The following is a 26,732-nucleotide window of genomic DNA, read 5'->3' on the forward strand; positions in this document are numbered from 1 at the left end:
GTGTGTGTGTGTGTGTGTGTGTGTGTGTGCCTGCTCAGGTTGAAGGATGTGTCCCTGATGATTCCCTGTCACACTCCTCCACTAGAGCAGAGAGTGTCAACATAATCCACAGGGATCACTGTAACCAGAACCTCCCATAGACACACACACACACACACACACACACACACACACACACGCACGCACACACACACACAGTTTGATTTTCTTAAATCTGTCAGCAAACAAAGCTCTGAAAAATGTTTATTATTATATAATAATGTGTATGTGTATGACACATTTATTAGAACATATTGTACTTTGACAATAAATAATTTATAGCTTAGTAGTTGTATTCATATCAAATATGCTCACTTTGGCCTAGCTTAATGTATATTCTAATGCAGAGGCACTAAAAGTTGTAAAGCATTGTGAATGAGTGTTTCGATGATGGGAAATGCATTGCAGTTTTCCCGGCTGCACTCAAAGTCACTGAAAGACATACAGCATCAAAGGTCAGTTTTGGGATAATGGGATATGCCATGCCTTTTTAATTGAACCTGATAGATGCACAGGTCATGCTTTCTTTATTAAGTTTTCTATAGATTACCAGAAAACATTTGCACACCCCCTTGTATTGATTTATTTCCTATTTTTTACTATTGCCCATTGTCAATAGATTCTGATAGTAATTTTGTTTGTAATTCAATCCAGTGGCTTATTGTAATGCATTTATGTGTGTCATGCCTTATGTGTAACACTGAATGTTGTCATTTTAATAGTAACACGTTATTTAAAGGGTATGTATGGCAGCTAATTTAAACCATTTTAAATATATTGTTACTGAAAAAGGGAAAAAAGGAAAAAATTCTGTATGAATATGTTAAAGGTTTATGGAAAAATTCTTCATTTTAATTGAGTGAGTCTGACCATAGAGATTTGTCGAGAGAGAACTTTGAACCTTTACCGTTTCTCATGACAAGCTGTTTTTTCCTAAATAATGATAATAATAATAATAATAATAATAATAATAATAATAAATATGGAGAAAGAAAAAAAAGAGAGAAGCCGGCCACTTAATTAAAATCACGTATTTACCTTTTATTTTAAATATTTAAGTATGAAAAAAAGTTTTTTTACAGCATTCATGAAACTCAGTTGTTACCTTCTTAGTCCCTGAAGTGTGAAGAGACTTTCTGTAAATTAAGTTCTAAATGAAACTGATTTGTTTGCTTAAATGATTGCATTTAAAATTAACGCTATTTAAAAAGAAAAGATGCATGTACAAATTTAGACATTTTACAAATTGTAACCATAAAGCTTTATTTGAATGTCTGAATGACACACCCATTTCACCTCTTTAGCCAGTCTGACAATGGTACATTAGTATTAATGTGTCTCAGACAGTTTTATCCCAGAGTCAAAAAAGACACAATGCTATGTACAGCATTAAGGCTCTTTTTCATGCACTGTTTCGGTGTCTTTATCTGTTATTAAAAAAGGGTTTCCATGGATGCTGAGTGTCATGGTGACACCACAGTTCTGTGAGCAATCTATTAGCAAGTGGCAACTGATAGGAAAAGCAGCAGTAAAGCATGCTATACAGGGTCACATATTACACCCTGCACCAAAAATATACCAAATCCTCTTAGTGTACAGTTTTAGCGCATTTTGTAATCCCTGCTGTTCGAGGGCGTTTCATAAACTAAGACTAATGGGTGGCAATGCATTCATTTGAAATACCGTATTTTTCAGACTATAAGCCGCTACTTTTTTCCCACGTTTTGAACCCCGCGGCTTAAACAACGAAGCAGCTAATTTATGAATTTTTCCTGGGTTTTCCCGGTTTCACAAACTTCAAGCCAAAAAACCGATCGACATAACATTAGACCAATGAAATTTCCGAACGCAAACGAAAAAACGCACTTCACCTGTGTTCTGAGCTGCATGGCATCGGGAGAAAAAAAGTTTTTTTTTAACGCACAACGATGCCAAAAGATAAACTAGATGCTAAAAGAGAAATAGTTGTGAAAGGAAGGAGGAAGACAGTGAACAATGACTTTCTTGGTCGGCTACTGTTTAGATACAAGCCGTTGTAGCGCGTTGAGTCTGGGTGAAGGGAGAGCTCGAGTTGTAACTCCAGTTGCAACAGAAATCATATAAGCACAGACAGGCTTCCAAAACTCATGCTTTTTTATTTTTCTTGGCAACAGCGTTAAGGGTTAGTCAAAGAAACTTAGAAATGAGCATCAGAAAATAATAAACACATAATCTTTGTCTTGAACACACGCAGTAATAGCGGAAAAATGCTGTGCCGGTCTTTTCCCAAAATACCGCTATGCTCGTAAAGGAAGCGCAACATATTTCACCCGTTACACCGTGTGTAAAGTGTCTTTTGTTAAAGCCTGTGTAAATTACATTAGTGTAGACAACAATTAGACAACAATGCGGCTTATAGACAGGTGCGGCTTATTTATGTTAAAAAAATTAGTGGGTACGGCTTATATATGGGTGCGCTTTATAGTCTGGAAATTACGGTGAGTATTCTTTCAGGATATTAAGATTTTATTTAAGTGCCAAGTAGAAAATAGGTCGTAAAAGTGCTTGTTACAGATCTCAGTGGTATAGATTATTTGCTTTTTTGTTTTATTTTAAATAATCCAATAAAATCCATCAATCTCTGGGAAAAGTGTGGAACATCATCCCAATTTTTAATCTTGATAGTTACCAGGGCTGTAATCCAGGATTAAAAAAACTTGTAGTAGGTAATATATGTTGTAGTTTGTAGTAGGTATTATATCACTTTGTTGACTACATTTTTTAAAACTTAACTACTAAATTAAATGTAACTATTACATTTAAATTAATTATCTTCTGACTTCATCTAGATGACTATATTTTTAAAAAATCTATATCAAATATTTGTTTATCTTTTGATTTCAAAATTATGTTACATAAACCATTTTGAAAATGGTGATTTATGTAATAATGGTTTGCATAATATAAACATAATTAATAAAACATAATAATATTTTACATAATACAACTTGAACAACAATTGAACTAAAATAAAGCATCTATTAAGATTTAGCCAAGGAGTTTTTTGCCTAAATAGATAAGAAATCTTTATTGCAACAGCTTTTGATAAGTCATTATCACCTATGTGAACTTTTCAATGTTCTCTTTGTGTTTGTTTGAGTTTCTTTAATTTTCTCTAGGTTTACTCAAATCCCCTACACATATGCAAATAGTTGAGGAGTGTGTGAATGTGTGTGGGGTGAATGAAGGCTTGTGAAGGATTTGAGGTGAATTCTCCCACATTGTATTTACTGTTCCTGAAGCTACACTGCAGACTTGACATAACCAAATAAAGCAATTACTGAAGGACAATGAAAGAATTAATCTTTATTTTTTAAATGAAGTGCAGTTTCTCATTACTTTTTTATAACTGTAGTGTTCAAAAACTGTAGTCTCTATAAAATGGACAAACGTATTGGGATACCTGACTTTTCCAGCCGTTTGTGGTTCTTGCCCAGACTGTAACCACAAAGCTGTTTTTTCTTTGCTTGAACCCAAACCTGTTCCAGCACGACATTGCTGCTGTGCACAAAGCCAGCTCCATGAATATATGGTTTACATGGGTGGGAGTGGAAGTGAACACTTTTGGGATGAATTGGATTGCTGAGTTCACCTCATGCCTCCTCACCCTACAACAGTACCTGTATTTACTAATGCTCTTGTGGCTAAGTGAGCACAAATCTCCACAAGCACACTCTAAAATCCCAGAAGAGTGGAAATAATAATAATATTATTAATAATAAAATAGATAATAACTAAACATTAATAATAACTAAATGTGCTAAGGGATGTTTAAAAAGCAGATACACATCTTATGGTCAGGTGTTCACAGACTCTTGTCCATATAGTGTGCAGAAATTCCCTCTTTTATTGCGGTGGTGTTGTTCCAAAACCACCCGCAATAAACAAAAAAACACGATAAACGGGCGCCACCCTAAAAATACTCCTCCCACACACTTTAAACACACACTGAAAATGTAATTATATTTTTATTAATACATTTAATTATTTTAACATAAAACTCCATAAATGGGGGGGTTGGAGGCGAGATTCGAACTGCGATAAAACGGGGGATTACTGTATTTCAAACACACCATGAAGGGCATGTCATTTTTACAATATTTATTAATAATTAATTATTTGTAGTTGGTTAGGCGAATCCCCTTCATCTCATCATTAAACTATATACTTACCGTAATCTAAATACTGTGCTTAGGCAGCTTCTCTTTTAAACACATGAATGTTGCTTGTGCTTTGGGTGTATAGACATTTAATCTTTGTGTGTATGCATGTGTGTGACTTTGTGGGATTAAGCTAGTAGGGTGGAACCATCATCTGAGTTTAGTAAGAAATGTTATATTATAGTGAGACAGTAGTGGATGGATTGGTGGACACCTAAAATAAAACATTTCCCCATTAAAAAAAAAAATAATAATAATATTTTGTCCGTCATGCAACAAAATGTGAGAACAATCTTAACGTGCCATTCTGGATACATATATTCTAAATGCTTTGAAGTAAAGCCACACAAGAGCGCCCCCTTCTGTGAATTAAACACATGATTTTATTTCAGGACAATCAAAACTTGAAACTACAAAATGAAAAAATTCTGAAGGAATTAAAAATAATAATAATTGTAAAAAAAAGAGGTGAGAACCGCATGCTGTCAAAAATACGATCAGTCAGAGCTGCTTCTCAGCTTTGCTCTGGTTCAATCAGGGGGTATATAATACTGCAGTCATCTCCTCAAAGTTTACATAAACCCAGGGGGCTCCTGTTTCATAATCGCCACTCTTCTTCCAAAGCTCTAGGTTTGTAGTTTATAGTACTTTAGTAGGGAAAAAACACCAGAGGCCATTTGTTGGAGTAATAGCATTAGCCATCTTGTATTTCCTGGAGGAAAGGGAGAGGCAGGACACTGACAGAGAGGAATTAGTTAGAGATCTACTGTAGCGCATATAAACAGTGACTATCTACAGCTAATGAGTGAACTGCTTACCTGCAAGATCTTTGTTGGTCCATTGGCCTATCTGTCTCCTCATAAATCAATCTTTCATACCAGCAAGATGCTGGCTAATGCTTTCTCTACTTGGCTCTTAAAAAAAAGAATGTGCATGATGTTAATGTAAATATGTACACAAACAAATCAACATCAATATTCCACCTTTAGGAGTTCACTGGGGAGCAATAATTTCAATACAATATCTCATTGTTTTTTTTATTGTATTCATTTTTTTTAATAATGGCTGCTATGATGATAGTTCTGGCTGTAATTCAAGTAATTTTATATTATTGTTTTTTGTAAAAAAAAAAAAAAAAAAAATATTTTTTTTCACTGTAGGAGAGTCTTCACTTTTTTATTTATCTGTAACATATTGTGGGTTTTTTTGGTAGAAAGATGGATGAATAGGGGCTGTTGAGAAAAGGATTCAAGAGGAAATGGCAGTGATAAACAGATTAAAAGTCTTTATTTTTGTCAGTTGTCAGTTATAAGGAATAAAAATAATAATTATTGGCAAAGTGTAGTGGTATTATTGTGATAAAATACTTTAGACTGTGATCTTTCAAAAAAATTCTAAATAATACGGTAGCTGAGGTAATTGTTTCAACACCAAAGTTTAATGAGAAGATTAGTTTCCTATAACAGCACATTTTATTTGTACATAACAGAATGGACTATTAGACTTACATGTATATACAGACTAACATGTTCTAAACCTTATCCGGATTTTAATAACTGTAGAATCTAGGTTTTTGGTTGAAGTGATATAGGTGATTTCTATCTGGCAACCCTTTTTGGAGTTGTAACAGTATCAGCCCATCATGCTCGAGCAGCCATGCTTTCTTTAATTTGATCAGTAGGGAGCCATTCGCTAAAAGCACGGCTCTGTCTCCCATCCACATTAGTGTTTCACCCAGACGGGCACTCGGCTTAAAAACGGAAAAGAGCTCCTAAGCTGCACCATTAAACCATTGATAGATAAAATGTGATGTCAGGCCAAAACGAAGCTTGTTTTGTGATGTAAAATGCTGTTTAGTCAGCACTGAATAGATGGTAAAATAATAATAATTTTCATGATGCAAAATCCTTTTTGTCTATCTGTTTTAGAACTAATGTAATTAGTGGTGGAGGAACAAAAAAAAGAAGCGCTGGTAATGGTCTTTAAGAGATGGATCGAGGAAAAAGACGATGTGTGTGGGGAGGGGGGACAAAATAATGATGATGATCCTAGAATAGGTGATAAATTGAGGATAATTGTAGCACCATTCAACATTTTTTTTCTTTGAAGAGAAAGAGCTAACTAATTGCATGCACAGAATAATCCAAGTCCCATATCCTGTAACAGGAAGCCGGCTAATGCAAACGCATTACAAGTCATATACAGAATCCCTTGAATCCCACATAACTTACTCATATAGTTGCATGCTGATCATATACGGATGAACAGAAATAAGCTGGTATTGTAAGTTTTTGTTCATAAAAGTCCATCTTAATTGTTGTTTTGCAAGACATGGTTATGTATTCAGATATCAGGAGTCATGATTGTTATTCTTCTTATTGAGGATGCAGTAAGGCTTAGTGGATCAATACATGAGACAGTGCGGTGCGCTTGGCTGGCTGTCAGGCATCCACATGACTTACAGTATCTGGAAGGAAAAACTAAATCGATATGATGATGTCTTTCCTCAGCTTATGAGCTTATTGGTAACCTGCAAATCTCCACTCGCTTTAGAGCCTCTTGTTTACTCGCTTGTCTTATGACATTTCATTTTTTCATCACCAGGAAAAATCAGGTGATTCTGGTGTAAAGTGAAACAGCATTTAGGTTCAACAAACAAAGTGTGTGCTTTACAATTGTTTTTAATTACAAATAAAAAATGTAAGGTACATATAACCTAATAGAAAACATCCCCATCATGTTTGCAGATGTCCAATTTTGGGCTTCACGCAAATGTTTAATAGCGTATTATGGAAATTTTTGATAAACATTCCAGTCCTATATATTTTTTTAAATGATTGCATTTGACATTTAGAGGACATTCATCTACATACATCTAAACACATAGCCCTATATTTGGTGCTAACATATGTCTTTTGAAAGGAATCTCAAAAGAGACCATCTGAATATTGATGTAATTTTCAAACGATTCGACTGTTTTTTTGAAAGAACACTGACTTTTGTATTTCAGTGTAATTGAATCAATACGCCTCCCTTAAGACATTTTCAACATCATGGCTGTTTATCACAAAATGGTATTTAAATTTTGGATTAAACTGATATTCCAAAGTGCAGTGAACATTAATTTTGTTTGTTGAAATGATCGTATTATTCATTTTAGATTATTTAAAAACGATAACTGTCTGGTGTAGAAAAAATTGCAGTGGGCAGTTTGGGAGCTGATTTGACTGACTGAAGAAAATCTGATTACCCATCAGTAGTTTAGAGGCCATCTAGGTGCTAGCGGGGAAAAGAAATCCACCCCACCTTCTGCCAGAAATTGATGCATAACAAAATTAACGTCTACTGGAAGTTAATTCCTTTTTCTTGCTTTTCCTTTCTTTTCCATACAAGTTAATTATATTGCTTGCTAAAAAGCCTTAACCTAACCAGTAAGTACAGCAAATTAGTCTAGTGTTATTTACTTGTATGAAAAATTTCCCAAAGCCTGCTGTGTTTATTTCTACATTATGTAGAATGTAGAAATAATATCAATTTAATAATGATTTTAGTATTTTATATGATGACACGTTATGACCCAGTTTAAAACTATTTGTTTACAATGTTACATTATCTTTTGTCTTAACTGTCATTTGCAGGTACGAGTCTTTTTTTGTGGTTCTCTTTTTTCCTCCATGTAATTTTTGAATGCTCTTCATTTCCAGAATATTTGCAACTGAAAAAAACTGAATTTAATGAAAATATCTAAAATATTCAAACTGACACAGGATAGGCTAGCTTTGCACCTATCAGGCCTATGCTTTGCTAACATTGTGTTTTGCGTCATATACGTACACATTCATCTTGCGCACGAAATAGACCAGCATCTCGGAGTTAAGAAAACACATTATTCAGGTTTTATTGAATAGATGCTTAATAGTTTTGGTGAATGGAAATTTGGAGTGGAGCTGTTAGCTAACGTTTCTAACTAAGGTGAAGTTTGCTAGTCAGCACCAGCATGGATCGCTTTTTACAATAGTGGGCCGCGGATTACTTGTTAGTCAGAATAGTGGTTCCTGGCACAGAACCAGTTGAAAACCCCTGTGTTATTATGTGCATTTGTGTATATATAAATATATATATATTGCCACGGTCCCTTGAAGATTAAACATCATTTCTGAGTTCCAAAAGCCGGCTGTGATCGTGTCTGCAAAAAGATGTCTATCGGTGTTATGTGTTATCTGCTTCTTTTGTGTATAGATGGCACATTTGGGTTCTTATTCCACCTGTTTGTTTATCCGTTCTGCTTCAAGAGAGAGTACTTTTTCTGCTTAGGCACACTTGAACCGCTGCAGTCTTTACATTTTAAAAACCAAGCCCAGCAGCGTGGTTATATTTAGCTAACTGCACCATCTTCAGAGTCTCAGAGACACAGCTAATGCTCTTAGTCATGCAGTAGGGGGAGGTATAGAGAAACGGAGACAGGAGACAGGAGACAGGGTGTTGAGAATAGGCTTGTTCAGCCTAATTGCTGAGTTGTGCACAACCTGCAGTGAGATGCTAATCAAGCATTTCACATGCAGAACTAGACCGCAGAGCACTGATCCCAGTAGTGTGTGGGAGGTTTGTACAGAAAGAAAAGGGGCAGGAAAAAAATCCCACACTACTGAAACACATTATTTTTTGCTCAACTCAAACCTTATGGTAGCAGTTAGGTTTTAAGTAGAGTTTGAAGCAAACAGTGCCACAAGTCAGGCATTGAGGAAAGGTTTGCATTCCCCCAATGAAAAGTCGCCTGTTTTGTTTTGTTTGGTTTTTGTGTTTATTGTGTCTGGCACTTTTGCAGCCAGGCCTCACACACATAATGCTGACAACAGGCTTTCACACAAACACAAAATACACACAAGGGGTATTCGCTGAGCTCGTCAAACTAACATGCACTCATGCATGCAGAAGGAAGAGTGCTGAATTCAGTTAACTGAGAAAGTATTGAGAGGAAGGGTTATGGTTAGCGAGCAGCTTTTACCCCAAAAACTCAGCATGTTGTCGCTTAAATTGATTAGAAACACACTAATAACTTCACTCCGAGGAGCATTTGTGATGCAAGAGATTTTGATGTTGTACAGCGCAGTTCTAGATGTTGACCACAGGAGGGAAGTATATCTCCTAACGATTGTGAAGAACGCTCTTTAAGGAGTGGTTTAGTTTTAGAGATTCTCATGACACAATGCCTCATAACCCTCTTTAACCACAGGAGGACACAGCCTTTTCCAAACTATTTATATCTTTTATTAGTAAAGTTGTGAAAAAGAAAACAGATACAAGCACTTACAATTAACATTGTGGTAATTTTGCATAGTAATAATAGTGGGAAACGTTTTACCCATAAGTCCAAACTGGTTGGATTTCATTCTTGCTTACTTATTTATTGAGATTTAAGCAATGCTCATGTTATCTATATCTAGATATAAAACCTTTTTCCTCCTTCCTCTTTGCAGAGCTTCAGTAGAAGCCACCCCATGAGGCAGTGTGATCGGTGAAACGGCCAAAAGGTGAGAGATCAGGATGACGACAGTAGCCGCCGAATATGACCACATGGACATCCAGCAGCAGTACCAGGATACTGTCAACAACCGCTGGGATGAGGAGTGGGACAATGAGAACAGCTCGGCCCGCCTGTTTGAGCGCTCACGCATCAAGGCTCTTGCAGGTGAGGTAACTTCTCTGGCTGGGTTATACCAGGACCATGAGGAATTATTTTGGTGTCTGGGTATAATAAGGGTGTTTCAGACTTGACCTTTGTTTGGGGTAACTTATCACGAGGAAGTTGTTTGTCTTTGCTTTAGCTAACTGTCTTGTTTTACAAGCCCAACGTAAAATGTTTCCATGGTGAGCCGTCCCTTGTGTAATGTTCCATTTACAGTTGTGTTCATATTGATATTTACATTTTAGATAATTGAATAATGCTAAGAAGTTTCTTTAAAGTGCTTACAAAATATTTTAGACCTAGTTTAAAGACACACGAACAGTGTTTCTTTACTAACTAACCTTTTTCTGGTACTTTTAAGCCTTTTTTTAAAAACCTGTCTTTCCTTTCACTTTCTCTATTTAGCATTCATCAAAAGATATCCAGATTAGGATGTAATAGTATCCATGCTTTTGTGTATCAGGCTCAAGCTACAGAAAAATCAATACTCAATCCAATTGCATTATTATTCAAGTGAAAGGCATTCTTTAAGTTTTGGTTGCTGCACTACAGGGATCCTATAATTAGGCAGGTCTCAGTTACATGGCTCAGTAGTGTCTAGAGGACACAAGAAACTTTTCCAACTCCTGCAATCAGATTTGAGTATGTTATTTCACATTCCTAGCCAACTGTGTTTATGGATAAAGAAATGACAGGGATATCCGGACAGTAGCACATTTAATGTGTCCATTTCCAGCTACTTTTACCAAGTAGCAGTCGTATTTAAAGTGCCATAAGTGCACTGTTTACAGAGACATGATGTTTATGATGGCTGCTTACTGAAGGGCTGTAAGATGGCATGGGAGACAAGTGAGAGCACTGGGCAAGAGACTACTTTTAAAAGCACCAGAGGAGCGAGACTTGTTATTGCAAGAGGGCAGTGGAGCTTAAACAGACCTGGCTTTAAACCTTCAAACCTCTCGTTTACTCCCCCACACAGTTTAGAGAGTACTTCAAATATTCCTGTAAAAACTAAAAAAAGTTGGTCTGTAAAATATAACACGGCATTTTTTTCTGGCCCCCTTCATTTACCCGAGACCACAATCCTGTTTTAGGAGTGTTAAAAAAAAAAAGGCCCTGAAAAATTCCAGTGAGCATCCTGCTTTTCACATGATTCTGTTTTCCTGCATTCCTTAGCACACAGCACATATGCCTCTTTTACTCTTTCTCTCTCTCTCTCTCTCTCTCTCTCTCTCTCTCTCTCTCTCTCTATCTCTCTCTTTCATTTTCACTCCACCCAATTATAAGAGTTGGGAGAAGATTGGAATAAAATCTAGTGTTGCAACAATCCTCATACCACATTGAGTAGTGCAGGATTGGTGCTGATAGTAGAAAACAAATTGTAGAAAAAGTATGACAAGAATGTGCATTGTGCTACAGAATAATAATTGCTTCAGACTTGTTGCTGATTAATTTGGTCAAAGGCACAAGCACACACACTTGCTCATTTTCTGATTAGAGATCAGGGTTTAAAAATGACTAAATGTATGTTTTTTTAAGTAAGTATTCTAGGGAAGAGTTCTTTCTGCGATGGACCTGACTGCATCCAGCAACCAGTCATTGAAAAAGAGCTTGCTAACATTGCAGCAAGATACATGATTTCCTATAATGCAGTCTAACCTGAAGGTATTCATGGGAATATTTTTTAGCTCACAAAGGAATGTTGACCAGTCCCACCTGCTCCCAAAGGAATTCTGTCCAATTCCGTCTTCTTGCAAAGAAATTATAAACAACTCTGCTCATTCTTAAAGAAATTGTGGCCAATCCCATCTGCTTTTCAAGTTATTTAATTGTAATTCTGACCAATCGTACTCAGCCCTAAAGAATTCAGACAAGTCATCCCACTTCCAAAAGAGTTCGGAATAATCTTTCACTTCAAAAAGAATTTTGGCCAATCCCCCACTTAAGACAGAATAATATATAATCCCTCCCCTTTTGCATAAATTTTTATTAAACTCAGTTCCTGGAAAATTGTGACCAATCATGTCCGCTCCGGAAGGAAATGTATCCAATCCCTCTGTTTCCAAAGTCTGACTAGTCTTACACACTCATAAAATAATTCTTACTACTGATCAACAGAAAAAAATTCTCGAAGAAAATCTATCCAATCGGACTCACTCCGACAAATCTACAACTAAAGAAGTTCTGAACAGCCCTTGAAGAAATTCTATTTAATCATGCCTAAAAAATGTCTGACCAATCTAGAAAATATTTCCAATCCTGCCCTCTTCTGATTCATAGATAAATGCAAAACCTGACATTTCAAGTTTCGCAGGATCCATTATCTTGTCTAATTTGTAATTATCATTCAAATATTATAAACATAAATCATACATCATTAAAAAAACCAGATTTTATGATATGTACTAAAAAAACACAAAACTGCATTGCTTTTTTCTTGTAATTCTGTGTGGACTTTTAGCAACTGACAAGAAGTGCAGTGTAACACTAGCCCACGTTCTAGTCCCAGAAGGTCGATAAGGCAGGAATCCCCCCCGCTAGGACTCTGCATACCCCACTAATGTAGACCATGTGGCCTGCCACGAGAAGAGCCAATACTATGACATACAGCTCCCACCACCACTTACCTCAGCATGCCTCAATTAACAGTTGCCAGATTGAGCCGATACAGACAGTCAGAATATGGGGAGGAAAACTGTAAAGCAGCATAAAAAGTTTTCTTTAAGAAAAAACATGTGCATGGGTTAGATTTGTTCGTTTTGTTTATATGAAGAAAACTTTTAGAAAACCCTCAGATTTGGAAATACCTAATAAAATCAACCACACAAACAATACCAGTGCTACACACTAAAATTATTAAATGTATTTCATAAAGGGCCATCTTTTTTAAAATCTGTCTCTAAAAAGCAGATCAGATATATGTAGCACCTGTTTTACGCCAGCTTTTCGTGCATTTACAGCTTGTCTTCCTTATGACTGCCTACAGAGGAAACACCCATAAATTTTTCTTTCCTTCCTCATGGCTTCCTTCCATGCATTTGTCGCCCAGATGCTAGTAAAAACTACACGGTTACCGCATGCCTCTCACATAACGTCATGTATGTGCACCCATGAACTCTTTTACCCTTCACTTTTCCTGTCCAGACACCTTAGTTTCATTCGCTCTGCTGAAATCAGCAGATCTGATGAACTCACAGCCAATAAAATGTCACTGTTAGTGATGTACCATTGGCATCAGTTGCTCCCTTCGGAATTGTGCGGTTTCATGGCCCCATTCTCTTCAAGATCACATTGCAACATCATGTGAAATGCTAAGCATGAGATATGTGTCCTAAAGGGCCTGTTGTCTCAGTTCAGAACCAATCTCTAAAAAACACATTTATAATGGGCTGAAGAGGTTGAGACGAGTACTGTATTTTTCTAATGTCTGGTAATGTTTAAAGCAAGATAAGTTTAATGCTGGGCATTGTGTTTAAAGTTATAAAGTTGGAGAATACTTACATAAATCAGCACAGACTTTACTATAAAACCTTACTATATCAAATACTACACATGGTTTACTGTGTAAATTGTTAAAAACTGTTAAAATTGTCACTTTTATTAATAATGTTTGCTAGCTAGCTTCTCGATTTTTGGTGCTTGTGCAAAGCGAACAAGGCCAAGCATTCATGGAGGCAATTCAGGCATGAATGGAACATTCTTTTCCTTGTTGTGTAAAAAAGATAAAATTCTGACTTCTGACTTTCCACTTTAGAAAGTTTATTTGAACAAAGCAATATTGCATACATCATGATGTGGTTTTTTTTAATGTGGCCTGGTCTTTCAACCTAACTGAATGGTGCACCAATTGTCAAAGCATATACAGTACTTGATATTTTATAATAACAATTTTGCCTTTTTAAATTAAATGAACAGCTGCACTGAGTGACTAACTCATGTTCCAGGAAATGTCCCCTCCCTTCTTGACTCAAAATGAAAGCAGAGTATAAAAACACATCTCGGGTTATTACTACTCAAAGCCCTATGAGAAATCATTCCACAGCTAAGTCAGATGCAAAAGAAAACAGAAGGGCATAGGGAGGTCAAAAAAGATCAGTGATGCCTGCAGGGGCGTGGAGAGCACGTGGGTTCCTTGTGACTGCTCAATGACACAGCCGCAAGTATTTCTCTATAATATTCTTCTCAAAGCCACTGAATCAGGACAAATCCTAAGGCTGTAATCCCATGGTCTATAAACTATAGTGCATATTGTGTTATGGAAAAATGAAATACATTCACGTGGGGCAATTTTGGCAACACATGTTATTCCTGCTACTTGTCCTCTATATCACTAGGAGCCATTATAAAATTAAGGGCTTACAATATATCTCTATATAGACCCACTCACAGTATACAGTGAGGAAAATAAGTATTTGAACACCCTGCTATTTTGCAAGTTCTCCCACTTAGAAATCATGGAGGGGTCTGAAATTGTCATCGTAGGTGCATGTCCACTGTGAGAGACATAATCTAAAAAAAAAAAAATCCAGAAATCACAATATATGATTTTAAAACTATTTATTTGTATGATACAGCTGTAAATAAGTATTTGAACACCTGTCTATCAGCTAGAATTCTGACCCTCAAAGACCTGTTAGTCTGCCTTTAAAATGTCCACCTCCACTACATTTATTATCCTAAATTAGATGCACCTGTTTGAGGTCGTTAGCTGCATAAAGACACCTGTCCACCCCATACAATCAGTAAGAATCCAACTACTAACATGGCCAAGACCAAAGAGCTGTCCAAAGACACTAGAGACAAAATTGTACACCTCCACAAGGCTGGAAAGGGCTACGGGGAAATTGCCAAGCAGCTTGGTGAAAAAAGGTCCACTGTTGGAGCAATCATTAGAAAATGGAAGAAGCTAAACATGACTGTCAATCTCCCTCGGACTGGGGCTCCATGCAAGATCTCACCTCGGGGGGTCTCAATGATCCTAATTAAGGTGAGAAATCAGCCCAGAACTACACAGGAGGAGCTGGTCAATGACCTGAAAAGAGCTGGGACCACCGTTTCCAAGGTTACTGTTGGTAATACACTAAGACGTCATGGTTTGAAATCATGCATGGCACGGAAGGTTCCCCTGCTTAAACCAGCACATGTCCAGGCACGTCTTAAGTTTGCCAATGACCATTTGGATGATCCAGAGGAGTCATGGGAGAAAGTCATGTGGTCAGATGAGACCAAAATAGAACTTTTGGGTCATAATTCCACTAAACGTGTTTGGAGGAAGAAGAATGATGAGTACCATCCCAAGAACACCATCCCTACTGTGAAGCATAGGGGTGGTAGCATCATGCTTTGGGGGTGTTTTTCTGCACATGGGACAGGGCGACTGCACTGTATTAAGGAGAGGATGACCGGGGCCATGTATTGCGAGATTTTGGGGAACAACCTCCTTCCCTCAGTTAGAGCATTGAAGATGGGTCGAGGCTGGGTCTTCCAACATGACAATGACCTGAAGCACACAGCCAGGATAACCAAGGAGTGGCTCTGTAAGAAGCATATCAAGGTTCTGGCATGGCCTAGCCAGTCTCCAGACCTAAACCCAATAGAGAATCTTTGGAGGAAGCTCAAACTCCGTGTTTCTCAGCGACAGGCCAGAAACCTGAGTGATCTAGAGAAGATCTGTGTGGAGGAGTGGGCCAAAATCCCTCCTGCAGTGTGTGCAAACCTGGTGAAAAACTACAGGAAACGTTTGACCTCTGTAATTGCAAACAAAGGCTCCTGTACCAAATATTAACATTGACTTTCTCAGGTGTTCAAATACTTATTTGCAGCTGTATCATACAAATAAATAGTTTAAAAATCAGACATTGTGATTTCTGGATTTTTTTTTTTTAGATTATGTCTCTCACAGTGGACATGCACCTACGATGATAATTTCAGACCCCTCCATGATTTCTAAGTGGGAGAACTTGCAAAATAGCAGGGTGTTCAAATACTTATTTTCCTCACTGTATATCTCTGATGAGAAGATTGGTATGTGCTATTCCTGTTAAATTTTCACTAAATTCTGTCCCCCCAAAAGAATTTCAGAACTTTTTTCCATGATCACTCTCTCCATCTGCTAGTGCATAACAATCACCGACTCTGCTCTGTTTCGAGGTCCAAGTTCTGTCCCTTTAGGAGACAGAGTGCAGAGAGGATGCTTATGGAGACATTTATCCTCAGATCATTAATCATAATGAAAATTTTCCTCTGTGATTTACTCTAGTGAGAGTAGCCAAGACTAGGAGTAGCCCCAGACTGAAGGACTTAGACACACAAGCTAATGCTCTCAGAGGAAGTGTGCTACATATTTATGTACTCGAAGGACTTGCTTGAAAATCCACACACATGTATGCAGAGGTGGAGCTTTCCCTTTGTGTTTGTGCAAACGGAAGTGCCACAGGAAAGGTGGGGGGTGGCGTTGGGTGACTGCTCAAGCAGGATGTTTGCAAATGAGCTTTTAGACAGGACGTCGGTTACTGTGCCATCCCAAAAAGGGCTTTTAGCATTTCTTGTGGCAACACATTTCTATCCATCAAGCTTCCAAAACAACAATACTGGGAAACTGCATGTCATCCTGTTCGTTTTTTGCCCCTTTTCTTCACTGAAGGCTTGGTACATTCCTCCTCCTCCTCTGCTTCTCCTTCTCCTCATTTGCTCCACCTACTGTCTGCCTCTATGGTAATGAGGGCGGTGACATCACTGCTAAACACACAGACAACGGTGGGTCTTTTGGTGAAATTACAACTGCAAGTTCTCCTCCCACCTTCTGCCTCCTCCTACTTTGGCCCAACAAAGGTGCGGTATGCTAGAGGGAAGCCTTTTCATTGGTCTGGTTAGCTTTAAGTCCTCTCTAATGTTGAAATGATTTTGTGGTCCTCATTTTTGTAGCCCACTTTTCCTCTCTGTGAGAGGCTTGACTGAGGAATAGCTGATTAAGAGAAGGGTGGTGGGTGTGTGCGTCCTTAGCAGTGGGGGGAGAGGCCACATTTGAATGGCCAGGGAGGGAAGACAGAACAAGAACAATCAGAGGAGACGCATGCTTCCCTCCTCCTCCTCGTCCTTCTCCTCCTCCTTTTCCTTCTCCTCTATGGAACAGATCCTGCTGTGTTAACTATTTCTCAAGTACTAGACTGAAAATAAACCCATAACGGACCAGTTTCCAAGTCTTCTGGATACATTTTTTTTACTTCTTTTTCAAAGGAACACACTGGAATTTGAAGAAGAAGAAAAGAAGAAATTTCTGGTGAATCTTTGCTTTGCTTTCTTGCTTCCCTCCATTTTTGGCCCTCTTGCTTTTCTGTGGTTTCCAAGGAGTTTAAGTATTCTGGATTCGGTTTAAATAAAGGAACATGGAGACGGACTGGGGGTCCGGGGGGGCAGAGGATCTCTATCATGGATCTGGCTATTCGACTCAGATGCCATTCAACTACAACCAGTTAGAAGGCCGTTTTAAACAGCTGCAAGGTAAGATTGCTCTGTAGGTAGGGCTCAGTTGTTTACAGCTGTTGCCATGTGATAATTTTTGTTATAATCCTAGCAGGAAGGGGGAATTGAGTGATGAGGTATATTCATCTAGTCTATCAGCTATTGGTCTAGAAGAAAATGAGTTTCAGACTGAATTAGTAATACAAAAAAAATGTCTGTCTATAAATGACATTCATTATTTCATTGCAAACATTCCAAGACTACGCTGGACTCCCCCTCCAGTGTAGTCTGAATGGGCTGTCATGCACAACAATGGCAATTCGAGGATGGTGGGAGCGGTTAATTTTGTTTAGCCTGCCTTTAGTGTTTGTGGTTTGTGGTGCCAGTGGTGTACTGGAGCTTATTTGGCCATTTCATATATATATATATATATATATATATATATATATATATATATATATATATATATATATATATATATATATATATATATATATGGCTCATCATTGGATCATCATTCTGTTCAAAGAGACACAAAAGAGAAACAAAAGAGCTACTTGAATATGAAATAGCAGTAGCAAATACAGAATGTATTGGTACCAATGAAAGCTTTAGTGTGTAAAAATTTTTTAAATGTAAATGGAAAGCATTTATTATTTTTGCATAACTAGAAAAGTAGATCCCTATAAAATGGTCAGAATATAATGATGCAGCCAAGCTGGACTGCTCAGTGGGAGTGCTCCAAGCTGACTAACGTACCCAGTGGTACGTATGTATATGTGTGTGTGTGTGTGTGTGTGTGTGTGTGTGTATGTGTATGTATGTGTGTGTGTATATATATATATATATATATATATATATATATATATATATATATATATATATATATAATGTGTGTGTGAGAGAGAGAGAGAGAGAGAGAGAGAGAGAGAGAGAGAGAGAGAGAGATACATATATAAATAACTAAAAAAAAAAAAATATGTTTATAAATTGAGTTGGCGTGAAACATCTGAAGGAACATCTGTTCCTTTAGTTGGAAATGTATTTATTAACCTTACGGTCACTACAGAGGAGAAATCAGAATTATGCAAGAACAAGAACTGTATCCGTTCTACATTCAGTGCTATAGATCACACTAACGAAAAGTTGGAAAGAGACTCTGCCTTGGTAATCAGTGAACCATGCACTTGCCCTGTCCTATATCGTAAGCACTTAACAGCAGAAAACTAAAAGTCTGATTAATGACTACTTGACCTTTCAACTATGACGTGCCTGTTTGAGATCACACTTTATGCTTAATGATAAAAATTTATATTTTCTGCCAAGATATACTGACTTGCTTAATCAATAGTATAACATAATTAAAGATTTATTGATGTTGTGCAGTTAAAAAGTGACCCCTATGCTTAACTAACACTTTCCTTAGACTCTCTGCATACATCAGCCAAGACAAATGGGCCGTATCTACTTCTTTTGCCAAAAGGTAGAGACAAACCAGAGTTTCCCAGACTGAGAATACTGCAAAAGACTGGCCTACAGCTTTCAGCCTGCACAAGGGAACATTAAGATGATTCTGGATATGTGTGTGCAACCATAACAACTTCATAACAATATTAGATTTTGAATATTTTGTGTTGGATGATGGGTGTGGCCACTTAACTTTTTACTGGAACAGTTTAAAAAGATGAATCAACAACCAAAAATTATTTTAGTTTGGAAAAGGAATACAAAAGTTAAATAATTTATTTGGCAAAAAAGAAAAATTTTCTTTTCAACCATCCAAGAGAAAACTGAAAACTCTTTGATGTAGACAATTATTTGAATGTCTGAAAAGTCTGGAAAAATATTTAAATGCACTATGGAAATCCACTCTTACCTTTTGAAAAAAGATGATGATAAAATTCCAGGATATGTAAAAGGAATTTTTTTTTAACTCTATAGAACATTTAACCTTACGGGACAAACAAAAGTATATAAATTTCAGTTTTTAAGTCTTTGGACCATGATCTCTGGAGCCTCCTGCAAATGCCTCAGATGTTTTGTACTGAGAGCAAGCTGAAAGATTGTCCATGATCCATGCTGAAACCCTAATTTGTCCTCTACATGTAGCTCTGCCAATCTTCTACTTACAGCAATGAGCAATGAGAGATGGCACTCTGTAGCCATCTGTTCAACTGCTTACAGGGCCATGGTTACCAAGGACAGTCACAGAACCCCAGAAGACTCTCTCTGAGTTTAAGACATGTTATGCATGTGCCGAGTTCCCAGCCTTTTGCCCAGTTTAATTTTTTCTTTGTGGGCGTCATGGCCTGTCTGTACAGTCGGATATTTTGCTCCATGCAATGGAGAAACTGTTAAATGGAGCTATCAGTGTCAATGGTAGAAGTGCATCAAAGAAAAAGAATACAGCTGTTTGATTCTTGACTGGGAGATAGTATGCGAGAAATAGAGCTTAGTTCCTTACTTTACACACCGTGTAAAGAACAGACTTGGCATAGTAAAATGCATCTTAGGTTGAAATTGAAGCCACGCCAAGTGTCTATCTCTATACTGCAATTGTGTCGTTACACGTTTAACCTGGAGTTTTAAGCTGATACACCCCAATTCAACATTAAAACACCCATGCAGATTTCCTAGCTGATATTATTGCAGAAGCCAATATTGCAACAACAATATATTAAGTAACCTTAGTTCCAGCAAGCCTTCAACATGGAATTTGCTGGTGTGGGATTATTAGGTGATCAGAAACAACAAGTGTAATTTAATTACAAGGTGGTGGAATACATTCAACTCGGTGCATTATAGTTACAACCCTGTTCATATTTCTGGAACAGCATGTCATACTTCAAATATTTGATACATATTTGCTGCCATAGTAATAATGGATGTGGTCCCCTGGTGGTCTAGTGGTTAAGATGCAGCGCTCCCACCGCTGCGACCCGGGTTCGATTCCCGGTCAGGGAACCATCCCCAGCCACTCTTAGTGCCGGTCCCAAGCCCGGATAAATTGGGGAGGGTTGCGTTAGGAAGGGCATCCAGCGTAAAACATGTGCCAAATCAAACGTGCGGAGGATCCGCTGTGGCGACCCCTAACGGGAGAAGCCGAAAAGAAAGTTTTTTAGTAATAATGGATGTGTGCCCAGTTTATTCCCTGCTCTTTGCTAGTCCTTGCGATATGCATATCGTGATACGCACATTTGCAATATTTTAAAATTTCAATAAATATATCATGCAGCCCAACTCGGAACCTTTTGTATAAAACTGTCTACCTCTTTTATTCATTCCTGCATGTCAGCCCAGCCTAGTGGAAGACCATTTTAAACAAAATGTCGCTTAATTAATAGCAGCTGAACATGGAGCGCCCCATCATAGTCTAGGACCCTGACCCACAGGTCTGTGTTCCCTTAAACAATGCAGTGTTCCCACTGAGACATCATCTTACTCTCATTTATATTCTTTGAGAAGTGAGGGCCAATATTTCTCGCCATGAAAGCACCAAGGTTGCCATGTTTAATATGAAAGGCAAATACACAAGGTTAACTGAGTTTTGTGGAATAAATGACCATGTACATATTTGGTCTAGACAAAGGTGAATTGTTTCAGATTATATATACAACATATATCCTGTCCGGCTTTTTTGTTTTGCTTAATGACGAACAATTTCTTACCTATACACACACACCCAAACACACACACACACACACACACACACACACACACACACTCACAAAAGTTTAAAAGGAGAATACCTTAAACAATGTGCTGTGATCTTATTGGCCATCATCACCTATTTAACACGCATGACGTCTGAGGAATTTTCTTCTGCAGAGCCTCACATCACAGGATGTGGATACATCATAGAATCATAGAGAGAAAGAAAGGAAGTCATCTCTGGATTTCATACACACACACACACACACACACACACACACACACACACACACACACACACACACACACACACACACCTCCTTCTTTCAGCCTTGCATTTCAATTTGCATGGCCTTCATTTTTTTAAGCATTGAGCCCATTTTTCACATATGGGTGTGGTTTGTCTGCTGGATGTTATAGTCAATAAATCAATAAGGGTTGTACCATTATTGACATTTTAAGATACCGCTGTGCAATCTGCCTGGAGACCAACCTTTTGTTCTCAGCATCAGTATATCAAAGTGATGCTAAATGACCCAAATTTCTAATGAAATGTTGTCATGATGAAAATTCTGGGTTTTATGTTAAATAATCACAAAAGGATTTTTAATTGTGTGATCAACATGAGGTACCTTCAAAACTTTCTTAACCCCTGGAGTTCCAATCACACACCCAATGATACACTGATTTCTAATTAAATAGATGAAAAAAAAAGCTTATCTTAATCTTAATAACTGCTTGTTAATAAGTCCTAATAAGATTTTAAATATTTTAAGCCTATAGAGTAATGTTTTAGAAAGTTCTGGTATTAAATATAAAAACAATGCCTGATTAGAGTATCCAATTAGATCAAATCTAGATTGTTGTCACTAATCTTGATTTCTTAATTAGATTTGTATCTTTTATTGTATTTAAACAAAAACACAAATGGAATACAATCCAAAATGAGCACTAGAAAAGCTGCAGTGTACAGACATGTATACAGAAAATATATATTAAATGTAAATTAAAAACTTTCTTTATCAAGAATTATCGAGATCCAGAAGATCTTCATTGACTGCTGGAAAGAGATGCCATTTATTTGACACTGCTAAAAATAAGTCTGCAAGTATAGACAACAGGACGTGCCTCAACTAAATAACACATTAATAAATGCAAGACTGTAAATAGTTAGGAGAAAAGTAAGAGAACCTGAATTTTCCACAAAAGAGACTGTAATAAAGTTTTCCTGAAAGGTAAGAAGGAGATGGGGAGGTAGGATGAAGGCTGATTTTTGCTCCCAATATTTAGTTAATTCTTAACTTGATTTTTAAACTTTTTTTTACAGTTGTTTAGAAACCACATCTGATTCTAGAATATTTCGACCACTGGTGTTCTCTTTAGACATAAAGTAATATTTACCGTGTGGGAGGAGTTAAAAAGAACAAAGTTATGTTTATTGTGAAAGGATCCTTACAGCTCAGCGGGATGGATTTTAATGGTGGAGCGTTGGTGAGAGAGAGGGATGTGTTTACCTAAGGGCAGGACCAGATGCTGGTGCATTCCTGTGGCCTTCCCTGGGGTTGGGGACGGGGGCCGAGGGGAAGAACACTGCTGCCATTGTTCATTTACCCACAATCCCACAGGGGTTCAGCTAGCATCAGAGCTGGTGTTATCGGTTTACAGTAAAACTTCAATGTCGAGCATTTACAATTAAGCTGGGGGCCGAGTGAGATCTATGGTAAGCTGGACAATGATAAGATCTTGTCGTTATGGTGATATAAAAAATACTCAACAATGGTGTTTTGTGGTAAGGTAGAGTCACCGTTACAGTAACAGCACACCTTGATATGTTTGGGTACAGTTTATCCCACAACAATTTGCCAACGCTACCCAATTTTTATTTAGTAAATAGTTATATTAAATGTTTTAAAACATCTACAGGAAACCACACAAGTTCCTGTTATTACTTATACAGTGGTCCCCCGGAACTCGCGGGGGTTACGTTCTAAGAAGAATTTTAAAAATCCTTGGATGCACCCCCACAGCCCCTATGGTACCTTAGTGAATTCATCTAGACATTATGTCACTTTAATACAATAATGTGTTAAAAAAATTTTTTATGAAATTTGTTAGCGAAAACAGTTCCTGAACATTCGGTCCCGCTGCGGATTCCCGTGAATTTTAAGATAATCTGCAACTTGCTGTTAGTTAGGTTCCAAATGAAAACCTACGAGAGCTAAATGAGAGCTACGAGTTCCAAACCGCAAATTATCAGGGGTTGACTGTATTATAATTGCCTTAACCAGTTGTTCTTTTACCAGCCTCTTGACTTTACCTCTGACTGTTACAAAGTTCTGACAATGGAGACTCCTTCCTTACATTCTATTAAAATAAACATTATCTTACAAAACCGTATCAATGATACATTTTTAATTATTTAGAATTTCATGACATATAGAAACAAATTTGTATTAAAATTAATATCGACCAATAAGTTGCTTTATAGCCAGAACTTTTCAAGGCTCCTTACAGTTAATGACTTATCTGTGGCCAATCAGATAAGATAATACAAAAGTGCTTATTTTTTAAATAAGCATCTTTTAACCGTTTCAGGATTTTGTCTATTGCACACCTTGTTATCAGAAATCAAAAAAATGATTTAATAACATGATACACATTGTGTAGTCTTAAAAAGCACAGTGATATTTCTATTTGTGGCATATTGTCTACCCCATATCTGCCTGCTGTACATGTCAGTTCTGTTTAGCTTGGCAGAGGCAGGATGAGAGACCTGGTATGTCTCTTTGATGCTGAATTCTGAGTGTGATACTGAACAGGACACAGCAGTTCCTTTAATGTTCTGGCTTTCAGAAATTATATGCACTGATTTCTTAATTTGTGAGCACTAATTTGCTTTTATGTTGTATTAATGTATTATTATTAATATTATCACTTTAATCATAGTGGCAGTGTATTATTTTGCGGTATGAAACAAGTTAAAGGTGCACACACAAGTGGCCTGGTTTGTAATTCAGTTCCTGCTGTAGGGCATTGAGACATGTGGAACATATAGACATGGCAACAAAAGACGCATGGTCAGCATATTGCAGCTTGTGGGTGTGAATGTCTTATGGCTTATAGCTTCCCCATAACATACTGTATCTTTATCCCTCATATATCGATCTCACATTCTATATGGACTTGACCACTTCCATGTTCATGCATAAGGACAATCTTCTGTATCTAAACTATGATGTTTTTTTATTCAAATAATTATGTGTGTTATTATTAAAGTAATATATAATTCTTACACAATAGCATAGATTGTATTGTTTATTTTATAAAATGCGTATTGTTTTTTTACTCTGTGGAGATGAATGGGGAATATATTTAATGTGTACATTATTTCACAGTTATAATTTTTTTATATTAAGAAGTAATAATAATAGAAGAACAAGACTTAATACTAATAATAATTTAATCATGGTTAATTTTAAATAATTATATAAAAATAACAAATATTAATAAATGTTTACTGCATCTACACTGTATATTTAAAAATATTTTTTATAAAAAAAAAAGAAGATAAATAATCAAAAATAAAGACAAAAGATAAGCTTGACTAAAGAGTATATGTTATAATTGCAACATTATTATTAGTCTTTCTGAAGTTTCTTTCTGTTTTCTTTTTTCTGATTCTCAGCTGTCGTATCTCTGTTTGGCTTCATTCTCTCTGTCTGGCAGATGTGCTCTTCCTGTGTTTGCTGATTTTCTATTGTTTGGGACCAGGCTGTCGGTCACGATGACCCCTGTCACCCTGTCTCTGTTCGGTTTCTCATTCTGTCTCTGTTTGGAATGCTGGGGGGGTCAAGGAGAGCTGTAGCTTTCATTCGATTGCAGGGGGTCTTGTCAGGAAAGAAACTAAAGGGGGGAGAACAATCAAACTAGATGCTTACGTGTGTGTAGGGACGAGGAATGCAATAACAGGAAAATTGGGTGGATTATAAATAAACTCTTCATTGAATGTGTGCATGTGCACAGCAAGGCCAGGGGTGTGACAGGACAGCTGTCCACTGATTTTATATGACAAAGTATATAGGTGAAAGAGCTGTTTTTGGAGGACACATATGAGAGAAATACACGGAATTAGTTTAGCTGGCAAACAGAAAAAAGACCAAACCTAAATACTGGTTGCCAGTATTTACGGTTTAGCCGTTTACAGATTTTGATTCCTTGCTTGGATGATACAGGAGGTAAAAGGATTTTACTTTATACTGACTTTATCTAGGTGAAACGACCTTTGAAGTCACAAAAATTGTGAGAGCCAACAGAAACAGAAATGTTATATTGGTTTTAAGTAGGTTCTCTGGTTGGGTGTCTAATGGACCAATATAGCCACGGGGTTTTTGTAATAAAATCTAAAGAAAATATATATTTTCTTAAATAGCATAAAATAAACCACTTACAAAACGCACCTACTCCTACATTGATATTTATAAAATGTATTAGATGCGCACATCCTAAGCAAGTAACAGACATGTGTTGTTGTGTGAATCAAATAAATAAAAAGAGCATCAAGCTACAGCCCTTTTAGAGAGGAATAAATACAATCTGTTGGGACAGTTTTGTCTTTTTTTGATTTACTGCTTGTTTATTAGTTTAAATGTCATCTGAAATCAACAGGATAGGTGCAAGGTGAGTTTTTGGGATCAGGAAAGGTTTCATACTGAGGTCAACATTACAGTTTAAAAAAGTAATGAATTTTTTTTTTAACAAAAATAAATACTGAGGCCAATATAAGGGGTGTTCGTCTTTTATAGGACTTGAATGACGTGCAGTCTAATGTGAACAAATTGATAGCACTTTGTAATAGGAAAGAAGGAGAACAGGTAAGAATCAAGATCAAGGAGCAAATTGTTGCTAAGCAGTGATTGATCCATCTAACATTCTCCTTTTCCCCAATCCTGTAGATGAGCGTGAGGCAGTGCAGAAGAAGACCTTTACAAAATGGGTCAATTCCCACCTGGCCCGAGTCTCCTGCCGCATTACAGACCTGTACATGGATCTACGAGATGGACGCATGCTGATCAAGCTCCTTGAGGTGCTCTCTGGAGAAAAGCTGGTAAGTTTATGTTCAACTTATGATGAATTGAACGATCAAAGAGCAGGAAGAGTGATTATATAACAGAGTTGCATGAAATTAGTATCCTAAGGTCTGAGCTGAATCCAGAACCAAGGATTAGAGCTGGGTCTTAAAAGAATATTTATTTTTACACAAACATTACACATCTCTTTCTTTTTCTAAGGAACATTCTGACCAAATTTGCCAACACATTAGTGCTACCAGTCAAATTGGTGCCTAATTTGGAAGTATGTGTATGGAATAAACTTTGAACCATGTGCAATACTCCTAATATACAGTACAAACCAAAAGTTTGGACACACCTTCTCATTTAAAGAGTTTTCTTTATTTTCATGACTATGAGAATTCCATCAGTCTTGAAGGAGTTCCCCGAGAGATGCTTGGCACTTGTTGGCCCCTTTTTCCTTCACTCTGCGGTCCAGCTCACACCTAAACCATCTCGATTGGGTTCAGGTCCGGTGACTGTGGAGGCCAGGTCATCTGGCGCAGCACCCCATCACTCTCCTTCTTGGTCAAATAGTCCTTGATGCCTTCAGTGTGACTCTACAATTTTCATAGTCATTAAAATAAA

At 37.2% G+C, this 26,732-nt stretch overlaps 1 protein-coding gene across 2 annotated transcripts in view; it reads left to right on the plus strand.

Annotated features, from left to right (window-relative positions):
* The window catches only part of sptbn1 (spectrin, beta, non-erythrocytic 1), a 72,231-nt gene that overhangs the window by 16,853 nt on the left and 28,646 nt on the right, over nt 1-26,732 (plus strand). The window contains exons 2-3 of one of the 2 annotated variants that reach the window (XM_083558692.1): nt 9,716-9,927; nt 25,989-26,140. In XM_083558692.1, coding sequence (XP_083414818.1) covers nt 9,783-9,927; nt 25,989-26,140 — 297 coding nt within the window. In that variant the 5' untranslated portion in view covers nt 9,716-9,782. Of the gene's footprint in view, nt 1-9,715; nt 9,928-16,849; nt 17,425-25,988; nt 26,141-26,732 lie in introns of those variants that run through there. The other variant, XM_083558693.1, reaches the window with a different exon arrangement.

This window comes from Silurus aristotelis (genome assembly GCF_946808225.1).
Source record: "Silurus aristotelis genome assembly, chromosome: 13".
Lineage (NCBI taxonomy): Eukaryota > Metazoa > Chordata > Actinopteri > Siluriformes > Siluridae > Silurus > Silurus aristotelis.